General features: G+C 38.1%; 1 protein-coding gene across 1 annotated transcript in view; it reads left to right on the top strand.

Moving 5' to 3' along the window:
• The window catches only part of jazf1a (JAZF zinc finger 1a), a 51,913-nt gene extending 39,965 nt beyond the window's left edge, over positions 1-11,948 (top strand). Inside the window, exons 2-5 of the mRNA XM_026930228.3 lie at positions 324-396; positions 2,505-2,701; positions 3,314-3,483; positions 4,949-11,948. Coding sequence (XP_026786029.2) covers positions 324-396; positions 2,505-2,701; positions 3,314-3,483; positions 4,949-5,095 — 587 coding nt within the window. The 3' untranslated portion in view covers positions 5,096-11,948. The remainder of the gene's footprint in view (positions 1-323; positions 397-2,504; positions 2,702-3,313; positions 3,484-4,948) is intronic.
• The last annotated feature ends 91 nt before the right edge of the window (positions 11,949-12,039 follow it).

The raw sequence follows: 12,039 nt of genomic DNA, 5'->3' as shown, positions 1-12,039 counted from the left end.
TTTTAAATTTTTTAAAATTTTTTTCTTTTTGTCCAAAAAAATTTGTCCACTCATCACAAAGTTTGGATCACAGCATTGTGAGTCCAACTCAAACAAACTTGTTTCTCAGATTTTTGATATGCTTGACATGTTGTCAAATGTAGTATACCTCCTTGGGAGCGAGCGCTGATGGTCCCAGTGGTGTGTGATCTTCCTCTGTTGTTAAGTGGTGGGTCCAGAAAGTGCTTAGCCCCTTAATCACTGCTTGCAGCTATATTAATTTAGTGATTAATTAATTTGCAATTAAATCCCCTGCTGCTCCTCCCTCTTTCCATGTGTTACAGACACAGATCCTAGAGTGCTGGAGAAACAGGAGCTGCAGCAACCCACGTACGTTGCACTGAGTTACATTAACAGGTGCGTTTGTGTGTGATGACCATTAAATTTAATACATTTATAGAACGTAATAAAATGTAAAAGTTTAATATGCTGGTAATCAAACTTTGGGGAGAAAAGATATGTGTATAATTTTATTCACAAAGGCTGATTACCAGTGTATTAATCTTTTGAAAGATTTTCTTTCAGATTTTCTATTTTATTTGAGGTCTAGACAGTTCTGTTTGAGTTCATGAATAAAATCTTGTCCAGTGTCTACACATGCATTTAGTTGTGACACTTTTGAATCCATTTCATCCTTAAGGAGAAAACCTAAGTGTCTGATATGAAGTATTAAATAACAGCTTAAATGTATTTACACAAAATAGTTGATTTCTCTTTTGTAAATTGCAGATTAAGAATTCATAAGAATCCATTATTATTTTAGTCATCGTTTGTAGTGTATTGCTCCTGTTTTAGGTTTTCTTTTGATATATACCGTAAGTTCACTTTTTGTATTATATATTTAATTTAAAATACACATTGTACTCACACACATGCGCACTACAGTGTAAACCCATATGAGGATGGGTTCTCTGTTGAGCCTGGTTCCTCTCAAGGTTTCTTCCTATCACCATCTCAGGGAGTTTTTCCTTGCCACCGTCGCCCTGCTTGCTCATCAGAGACGGCACACACACACACTTCACTTTACTTTTGTTTGTGTAAAGCTGCTTTGAGACAATGACCTTTGTAAAAAAGTGCTATACAAATAAAAATGAATTGAATTGAATTGAATTAAAATGGATTAATTTTACTCTTTTGGCCATTAAACCACACACAATAGTCCAGAATGACAAAGTGAAACAAATTTTTTGAAATTTTGCAAATGTATTAAAAATCAAAAAGATCAGGTGTATCCTGTTTGCTTTGATTATGATCTTCAGGTGTCCCTAGAAGGTGACAGAAATCCACTTGTGGCCAGTTCAACTGACTGGACAATGAAAGTCACACAGCTGTGTGTATAAGATCCCACAATTCACAGCGCAGGTCAGACCAAAAACCAAGCCATGAAGTGCAAGGAACTCTCTGTGGACCTCCACGATCAAACTGTGTTGAGACATAGATCAGGGTGAGGGAATAAAACCATTTCTGAAGCTCTGAATGTTCCCAGGAGCACTGTGAGCTTCATCATTGTGAGCTTCATCATTGTGACATGGAAGAAGTTTGGAGCCACCAGGACTCCAAGCCTAGAGCTGGCCATCTAGCCAAACTCAGTAACCGGGAAGGGCTAGAAGGGCCTGGGTCAGGGAGGTGACCAAGAACCCAATGTCCACTCTAACAGAGCTTCAGAAGTCCTCCACAGAGACGGGAGAATCTTCTGGATGGACAAACATCATCAATCAGAAACGTTCCATCGATCAGATATACACCATCAATCAGAATCAATTACAAACAAATAAAAACAAATAACCAGATAAAACAAATAAAAATTACAATCAATTACAAATACTCTACCAATTAGAAATGCTCCGTCAGAAATACTCCATTGATCAGAACTTTATGGTAAAGTGGCTAGACGAAAACCATTCCTGAGTAAAAGGCATATGGCGGAAACCTGTCACCACGACAACGACCCGAAGCGTACAGCCAAGACAACGCTGCAGTGGCTTCAGGACAAGTCTCTGAATGTCCTTGAGTGGCCCAGGAATAGCTCACACCTGAACCCCAGAGAACTCTGTGGAGAGAGCTGAAGATGCAGCTCACAGACGCTCCACATCCAATCTGACTGAGCTTGAGAGGATCTGCCAGGAAGAATGGGAGAAACTGCCCAGATCCAGGAGTGTAAAGCTTGTAGAGACTTGCCCAAGAACACCCGAAGCTGGAACTGCTGCTGAACTGCTTCTACACAGTACTGAATAACGGCTCTAAATATGCGTCTAAATGAGAGATTCAGTTTTTGATTTTTAATAAATTTGCAAAAATTCTAAATAAATTTTCACTGTGGTATTATGTATGTATTAGGATATTGTGTGTGGATTGAGGGCAAAAAATAAGTTTAAAGTTGAATATATAACAGTACGTTGTGCAGAAGGTGTTGCGAACCCACTGTGTGTGTGTGTGTGTGTGTGTGTGTGTGTGTGTGTGTGTAGATTCATGACTGAAGCAGCACGCAGGGAGCAGGAGAATCAGAAGAAAAAAGTGCAGCCAAAACTTGCGCTTTCAGTCACGGGAAATGTCTCACGTAACAACATGTCCACACCCCCTCGTCATAGCAACGGCAGTCTGACCCCACCTGTGACTCCGCCCATCACTCCTTCATCTTCCTTCCGCAGCAGCACACCCACAGGTGTGTGTGTGTGTGAGTGTGTGTGTGTGTGTGTGTGTGTGTGTGTATGGTGGATTCAGCTCCAGAATTATTGACACTGTTGGTAAAGATCACAAGTGGAAAAAAATGTCAAACGTGAGAGAAATGTAACCTTTAATTCAAATACATTTTCTAAGAAAATAAAGAAAACCATAAAAAAAAGTAGCTCTCGTGGTAGGTTCTGACTTCACTTTATTCAACTTAAGTTCAAGGAAATTTAGTTGGAATGAGTTTTTATTTACAAATAAAAATTTTGTGTCAACTGTATTTATCTGAAAGCTGTTCATTCTACTTGCTTTTTTGTTGTTTTATAAAGTTGTTTACAAAAAAGAAACATTAACAGAGAAAAATTCACCTGTGCAAATAATTTTATTCCTAATGAATTACTTCGAGAATGTTACATTTAAATGCTTTTGCTGCTTTAAAATCTCTTTTGCCTTTGAGCCTTATGCATTCACAGCATTTGATAGACAGCGATTCAGAGCCCAGTACAGAAGAAGCATTATAGTGTGTTTTGTGTTTGACTTGGAAACAAGGACTCTGTATGCACTGTGTTTTAATAGAGTAAAGATGATTGTTTTTCCTCCCCCTCAGGCAGTGAGTGTGATGAAGAGGAGGTGGAGTATGAAGACTCAGACAGTGATGAATCGTGGACTACAGAGAGCGCTATCAGTTCAGAGTCCATCCTGAGCTCCATGTGCATGAATGGAGGAGACGAGAAGCCCTTTGCCTGTCCGGTGCCTGGCTGCAAGAAGAGATACAAGGTATGCACACAGGCACAGCCATATACAATGCAAACATAATAATAATTATAATTATAATAATTATAATATAATAAATAGCAATCTGTGGGGTCCAAGCACCTTTTCCATGGCCTGTTCTTGCCAAATTATACAGAACAATAAAGAGAGTATAGACAAACGGACTTATCAAGTTATGTGACAGTAGTTTAGTGGTAACAAATTTCAGCTTCATCGCACTTACAGCTCCCAGGAGACAGGTGTTTGTTAACCCCGCCCCTATGGATGACCACGCCCCAACGTATCTACTCCTGAACAAGCTTGTCACTTTTCGTGTGAATCTGTATAATATGATGTGCATTAAAGCTGTCTGAGTAAAGTTAGCTTCACCACGCAGCAATTGATTGGCAGCCATGTTGTTTACAATCCTCAACATGTTTTTTATAATTATTTTTAAATTGTAGAGTTTTAGATTCTGTTTATTAATTTGGCACATTTGTGAAGCTACGGTAAAAGTCCTAGAACTAGTTTGCAAAAGCAAGTGTTGCATATTATGCAAATCATTGTAAATTTGAGTGGGTGGAGCTAGGGAAGAAAAAGAAGAAAGAAGAAACTTGGACCCCAGTTAGGGATTGCATCGACACGACTCGTAAAAATGCATCAATCCCTACATTCAGTACCATGTTATACTACTCTATGTGGAGTAAGCTAATTGTACGTTGCTGTGCTAAAGAACAGAAGACATGAAACAACAGTGACCTGTACGTGTTTCCCGATTAATGACCAAAGCAAACTGCGAACGGTGCTCTGTGAAAATAGCAAGAGAAGGAACTATGGCTTCTTCCTACTGTGCAAGTAACCTAACAAAACCTTAACCATAAACCACAGCACGAGGAGTTCATAGCTAGCAGCACACAACGGCCAACACTGTCTAAACTAGAAACAAAACTGTCTACAGACAGCTCTAGCCGAGTGACTTACCCAGTGTGCTGTTCTTCACAATTAGCCACTGTTAGTTCTTGACAACGAGGGATTCTGACGCAAAAAAAAGACAGTAAAATGCCCTCTTCATGACAGTTTGGCAAAAAACATTTAAGTATTTAGTGCACAGGAGAGTTTGTTCAGCTCAGTTGAGGGAGTCTTTGGTTTTTCAGCAGAGGAATTCTGGTAGCTCTCGAACTAGGCACTTATAAGTAGATTACTCATTTCTGTATCGGACTCAGCAAGTACCAAATACACCTCCTCAAACCCAGCCTGAAAAAATTGCATTGATGCATTGATAATAAGCATAATAATAATAAGCATAATAATAATAAGCATAATAATAATAAGTATGATAATAATAAGCATAATAAAACATTCTTATTTCTGTAATGCCTTTCTCAAACCCAGTGTTATTAAGCTTTTGCTCATATACTCAACTTCAACATGCAAATAATTTTGAACAGTTCTTGGCTGTGTCTAACTTGCTGTCGTTTTCTTGTTGAAGAACGTGAATGGTATAAAGTATCACGCTAAGAATGGACACAGGACACAGATTCGCGTGAGGAAGCCCTTCAAGTGCCGCTGCGGGAAAAGCTACAAAACCTCTCAAGGGCTTAGACACCATACCATCAACTTCCACCCCCCACTGTGATTACAACACACACACACACGTATTACTCATATTGGTTCAAAACACATAACACACACATTCTATCAGTTACACACCTGCACACAGTATGACATCAGATTCCTGCTAGCACCTTTTCTGTTCTCTCTCTTTTTTAAATAGTTATATTTGTCTGTTTGTAAGTGTGTACTGTTTTGCACATTCATATATTTACATATGAATAATACATTCATATCATTCCTTTTTACATCTAGTGAGAGTGGATCATTATTTGACCACATATTTGCTTTTAATGACCAATCATTGTCATTTTTAATTTATAACAAAATATAGTAGTTATGCTCAGCAAAGCTGAGGGATATTCTTTGAAAAGTCTTAAGTTGACAAGTTTATATTTTTATTTACACATATGTATATAATATCTATAAAGAAATGTTTAGCATGTGCATGTATTAGTAGCTGTACTTAATATGTTTTTATGAATTTTTACACATACACACACCCACACCGTTTTAAATTAAATCTTTAACATAATATAGTATGTGCAAAATCTGAAGGGGTCTGAATACTTTTTGAATCCTATGTATATATAATTTAACGCAATGCCTGTATCTGTTTAGTGCTCAAAATATTCATGTCTGTTTTTGTATTCAGATTTAACCCAAAAGTAGGCATGGTCTATGCAGTAACTTGTCAGTTTTTTTATTTTTTTACGTTAGAAAATTTTTTTTAAGCTAACCGTACCATTATGCCCTGAAACACTGGAAACCACCCCCCCAAAAAACAGGGAATGTTTCTAAACAACAGCGTTGTTCCCAAATTAGGAAATTGTTATTTAGGCTACAGTTGACAGTAATAGCCATCTAATATTATTTTATCAGATTTACTTTGATTTTTAGGTTTGTTACATTCCAGAAAGATCAGAAAAGTTCACTGGACACACTACCAGAATCTACTGTAAAAGCTGAGATGCACATACAGTGCTGCTGTGAGTCAAACTGGGGTCCTTTAAGCACTGCGTTATAATGCCTGTGTGATTTTCCGAGGTGATTTTCTTTTAATAACGGTAAAGAATAGTCTGAAAGCTGCCACATTCAAGTAAAAACCTCACACCTGTGCGATTATTTTCTTTCGTCCCACAGGACACACACACCTGCTGTTTCTTTCTGGCAAGCTTTCTATAAAAAAATAGAATACTCCACCTGTTGTCTGGATCTGTATTTGGATTCGTTTAGGAATCATTATCTGTTCAGTCTGAATAATGTATTTGGTTACTTCCCTAGTTAATGCTGATTTTGATGGATTGGATTTGACAGATTCAGACCCCTTCTGTTTTTACACACACTGCATATTATGTCAAATGGATTAAATCTTACTTTCTTGGTCATTAATTTACACACAATAACCCAAAACACACAATAATGACAAAACAAAAAATTTATTAAAAATCAAAAACTGAATCTCTCATTTAGACGCATATTTAGAGCCGTTATTCAGTACTGTGTAGAAGCAGTTCAGCAGCAGTTCCAGCTTCGGGTGTTCTTGGGCAAGTCTCTACAAGCTTTACACTCCTGGATCTGGGCAGTTTCTCCCATTCTTCCTGGCAGATCCTCTCAAGCTCAGTCAGATTGGATGTGGAGCGTCTGTGAGCTGCATCTTCAGCTCTCTCCACAGAGTTCTCTGGGGTTCAGGTGTGAGCTATTCCTGGGCCACTCAAGGACATTCAGAGACTTGTCCTGAAGCCACTGCAGCGTTGTCTTGGCTGTACGCTTCGGGTCGTTGTCATGGTGACAGGTTTCCGCCATATGCCTTTTACTCAGGAATGGTTTTCGTCTAGCCACTTTACCATAAAGTTCTGATCAATGGAGTATTTCTGACGGAGCATTTCTAATTGGTAGAGTATTTGTAATTGATTGTAATTTTTATTTGTTTTATCTGGTTATTTGTTTTTATTTGTTTGTAATTGATTCTGATTGATGGTGTATATCTGATCGATGGAACGTTTCTGATTGATGATGTTTGTCCATCCAGAAGATTCTCCCGTCTCTGTGGAGGACTTCTGAAGCTCTGTTAGAGTGGACATTGGGTTCTTGGTCACCTCCCTGACCCAGGCCCTTCTAGCCCTTCCCGGTTACTGAGTTTGGCTAGATGGCCAGCTCTAGGCTTGGAGTCCTGGTGGCTCCAAACTTCTTCCATGTCACAATGATGAAGCTCACAATGATGAAGCTCACAGTGCTCCTGGGAACATTCAGAGCTTCAGAAATGGTTTTATTCCCTCACCCTGATCTATGTCTCAACACAGTTTGATCGTGGAGGTCCACAGAGAGTTCCTTGCACTTCATGGCTTGGTTTTTGGTCTGACCTGCGCTGTGAATTGTGGGATCTTATACACACAGCTGTGTGACTTTCATTGTCCAGTCAGTTGAACTGGCCACAAGTGGATTTCTGTCACCTTCTAGGGACACCTGAAGATCATAATCAAAGCAAACAGGATACACCTGATCTCAATCTGGAGTGCCTTTAGCCAAGAGTCTGAATACATAGCTAACTGAGAGATTTCAGTTTTTCAATTTAATGAATTTGCAAACATTTTTAAAACATTGTTTCCCATTGCCATTCTGGATTATTCTGCGTAGATTAATGGTCAAAATTAATCCATATTAATTTGAATCTGTAACACTGTGTCACACACACACACACACTATATATATATATATAAAACACAGTCACCGTCAGGAACACCTGCTCATGTATGCAATTATCCAATCATCCAATCATGTAGCAGCAGCACAATGCATAAAATCATGCAGATGCAGGCCAAGAGCTTCAGTTAACATTCACATCAAACATCAGGATGGGGGAAACGTGTGACTTTGACCATGGCATGGTTGTTAGTGTCAGATGTGCTGGTTTGTGGCAAATCTGTGGGCAAAAACACCTTGTTGATGAGAGGGTCAGAGGAGAATGTCCACAGTAGTTCAAGCTGACAGGAAGTCTATGGTAACTCAGATAACTACTCTGTACAACTGTGGTGAGCAGAAAAGCATCCCAGAATGCACAACACACTAAACCTTGAGGTGGATGGGCTACATCAGAAGATCTGGTTTTTCCATGCCACTGTTAAAGTCACTGAGATCTCATTTTTCCCCCATTCTGATGTTTGATTAACGTTAACCGAAGTTGTATGATTGTATGCATTGTGCTGCTGTCACTTGATTGACAGATTGGATAGTTGCATGACGGAGCAGGTGTACAGGTGTATAGGCTTGTGCGATATTGATTTCTCGCAGCACGTTAAATTAAATTAAATTAAATTAATTAAAAAGAAAATTCTCAATAAAGTATTTAATCATCCAGAACAATTAAATAAGCCTAAAAAAGACAGGAAAAGGAACATTTCCACCATTTCAGTTTTAAGGAGAATACAGGAGGGTGAAGGTTAATAACATTAGCAGTTGTGCAGAGTCAGAGTAACAATGCTGCATACTTACTCCAATTTCTGTTGTTCATGTTAGGAACACGTGATGTTAGCAAGGCACAGCAGGATTCTGCACACTATACCCGCAGTATTAGCTTTAATTAGTTTTCATTGTAATGCTCTTTGTTTGGCTCTTTGGTGGTGTTCAGTTCAATTCAGTTTTATTTATATAGTGCTTTTAACAGTGGACATTGTCATAATGCCACTTTCTTCTGCTTTGTTCTGGTGATTACTGTGTAGGGAAATTATACATGAGGGTGAGTCAAATGAAAACCTTTTTTTTTTTTTTTTTTTTTTTTAATTTTGCATTGTTGATTGCAAATAGGTGTCACAAAAGTGTATTGTTTTTCTACATAATCTCCATTTTGTTTAAAGCAAGTGTTCCAGCACTTAATAAGGGCCTGGATTCCTCTAAAAAATTCTAGTGCTTGCATGTGCAGCCAGTAACTATAATCTACCAAGAGAACAACAGAAACAGCATCTGCGTGTGAATGGAGTCGGACCTCGCTGGGGTTTGTAAAGTGTTACATTTAACATAATTACATCTTTTTAGGTCAGAATTTTCATCCTTCTATCTCTTTCAGTCAAAAACCCAAAGTGCTGTTTTTGACTACTTTTGGCCAAAATGTTTCAGTGGCATCCCTAATAAATATAGTTAACTGAGGTTAAATATATTCCTGTCTAATGTTAGCTAAGCTGAACATATGCTGATAGATTTTATTTCACTATAATGAACTCAACATATTCTCCAGTTACTTTGACGGAATGTGAGGGTGCAGGAATTGGCAGGAGGGGGCGGGGCTTCAGGGCAGTGTCAGGTAAAATTGCAGAGTCCAAAACACCAGCGCAGATCAGATTCCAGGTTCACGTGTCGATTTGCTCATCTCTAGTTTTATTAGGGAGAAAAACACTGCTTTTTTAGTGTATTTTTTAGTAATAACTGTACTGGAATACTCTGATATTAAATTGCGGAGCTCCTACACAAAATCCATAATGGCTGGCAGGTCAGATAATATACTTTACTTTAGTATAATATAATATACTTTACTTTACTATAATATAATATACTATAATGTACTATAATATAATATGATATGATATGATATGATATTGTAGGAGTAAACAGCACTGGATATTGTAGCAGTATAATTTTGTGTAGAGATGATTAAATTATATCGCACAAGCCTAGTTACTATTAAAGTGGATTTACATTTTTTTATTTTTCAAACTTAATTCTTTTTCATTAATTCATTTTATTCATTGTTGGTGGAGAAACGTTTGAGTCTCATTGGAAAGACATTAATCTCAGGTCCCAACACTGCCACCACCATTTATACAACAGTAATTGAAGCGAAAGTTGAGAGAGATGAAATTCCTGACAGCATTACTACACCCAGTGCATCAAAATGTTCTGTAGTGATAAATCTGGAGAGAGAGGGTGAGAGTTTCTCCTGTGCTGCGATTGCCAGCAGCTCTAAAGTGCCAAGTTATTGTGTGAGTGAGAGTAAGCAAGTATTTGTGGAATTAACAGACCTGAAACTAGTGTGTATGCACTCTGCACTCGACAGTAGTGTGTTTGTGGGTTTGCCTTTTTGTACATCTGAGTTCTTCATAGCTTTTTTGTTTTGTTTTACCATGCTGCTTGCTTTTTCTCATTGCATGCAGTGTATATTCCCTGCATTGCTGGTCTGCAGTACCTCTGCTTCAAGCCTTACTCTATTATTTTTTTGTCAGAAGTATTATGCTGTTATGTTGCTGCCTCTCATGTTATAAGCTATGATGCCATAGATAGATAGATAGATAGATAGATAGATAGATATTTATGCTGGCAGCAATGTTTGACAGCAAACATATTTTCCCCAGAGCAGTTAACTTGCCTGATTTCACGTGTACTGTATGGTTTACAGTTTAAGCGGTATACTTGTGGCTTGGTGACTGTCGAGCTAAGGGTGATGAATAAAAGAATGTACGTGACACACAATACATAGTTTTCATATATAGTTTGCTAGTATCACTGAAAGAAGCGGTTGAAAAGCAAAATCAGCTCTCTTCTGGTTGGAGCAAGACCATCTTATTCAGCAAAGTAACAGTGGTTCTCAGGACCAGCGTGGGCGATCAGAGGCTGTCTGAAAGCTCACCAGTGCGCTCAAGTTAGCAATAGTGTGATATAGTTGACCCCTAAGAGTAGCATCTAATGGTGACCAACCCTGCATTCCAATACTGTTTTTACTGTTCGGCTTGGGGGAATCCCCTTCACCATCTTCACCACTGCTGCACTAGCTAATTAGCACACTAATTAATTACCAAGCCAGTTTCACTCTGCTTGCATTTCAAAGGAAATAAACTGTACACATCACCAGTGAAATCACAGCATTTTGTTCTGTCAAGTGCAAATGCACACTGACTGTAACATCTTGTTTCCGTTACACACATCTCCGCTCACGCTCCAAACAGCCAAGCACACACACTTCCAGTCGAAGGAGTATGTCAGTGAGGGTGTGTTAACAGTACAGGAATGCAGGCCGGGTGGTGTGGTTGTAAACATGTGCCATAATGGATCCCCCATGAGGTGGCTCTTGGCTGTAAATATGGGAAAGCCTCATGTTGCTGCTCTTACATGTGATCAGTTTTCATTTCTGTATTACAAGTGCTCGATGCACATTACTCACAATAAGCTGTATATACATCTGATTCCTCAACAGTATTTAAAGTTTAGTATTTTTAAACCATAAATGCTGTGTATTCTAACGTTCTGTCAATCATGTGAGAGATTACCATAATGATTGATACAGTTAGGAAAGAAATGACCATAGGATGAGCTGATGTACTGTGTCCACATGCCAAAAAAAAAAAAACAAAAAAAAAAAACCCACCTGTAATGGTAGAGAATAAGCAGTGTGTGATGCATAGTGCAGTGAACAGTGCCAGTTTTGATACTTGAACAGATGTATAGTTCTGGTTTCACATTGATGTGGTGTCACGTTTGGTGTGTAGAATCTCTTTCCACTTTAGAATCACACTTTGTGTAAATTATAAACACTCATACATATCATTTTGTAGAACAACACCTTCACAGAGAGGATCTGTGTGATGATAACAGTAACTTTATACTTTATACCTTTGGACTTAAAGTGATTAAGGTGCAGTCTTCAGTATGAGAGGCAGTTTGATATCCTGTATAGTGAATGTATTGTAACCTCTTTGTAAAGTAGTTTTGAAATTATATTTTCATACTACGTTTTGTGAAATATTTTCTCTGTGGCAAAAGCTATTTGTACGTGTGGCAAAATTTGTATCAAGTGTTCTTGTGAATATGAAAGAGTGTTCAGGTGTCTTTATTTTAAAAGCTGTTTATGACATTTTGAAAAGGTACAAAAAAGTAAAAATAAAGACAAAAAGTGAATGAACATGTTCATGTGTATTTCATATAATTACATTAGACTTCTAGCATTATTTAACTGTAAAAGTAAACTTGGTGCACATTGACAGA

Source organism: Pangasianodon hypophthalmus, chromosome 23, assembly GCF_027358585.1.
Source record: "Pangasianodon hypophthalmus isolate fPanHyp1 chromosome 23, fPanHyp1.pri, whole genome shotgun sequence".
In the NCBI taxonomy this organism is placed as follows: Eukaryota; Metazoa; Chordata; class Actinopteri; order Siluriformes; family Pangasiidae; genus Pangasianodon; species Pangasianodon hypophthalmus.
The sequence above is the reverse complement of the archived record's forward strand: the minus strand, read 5'-3'. Positions and strand labels throughout refer to the sequence as shown.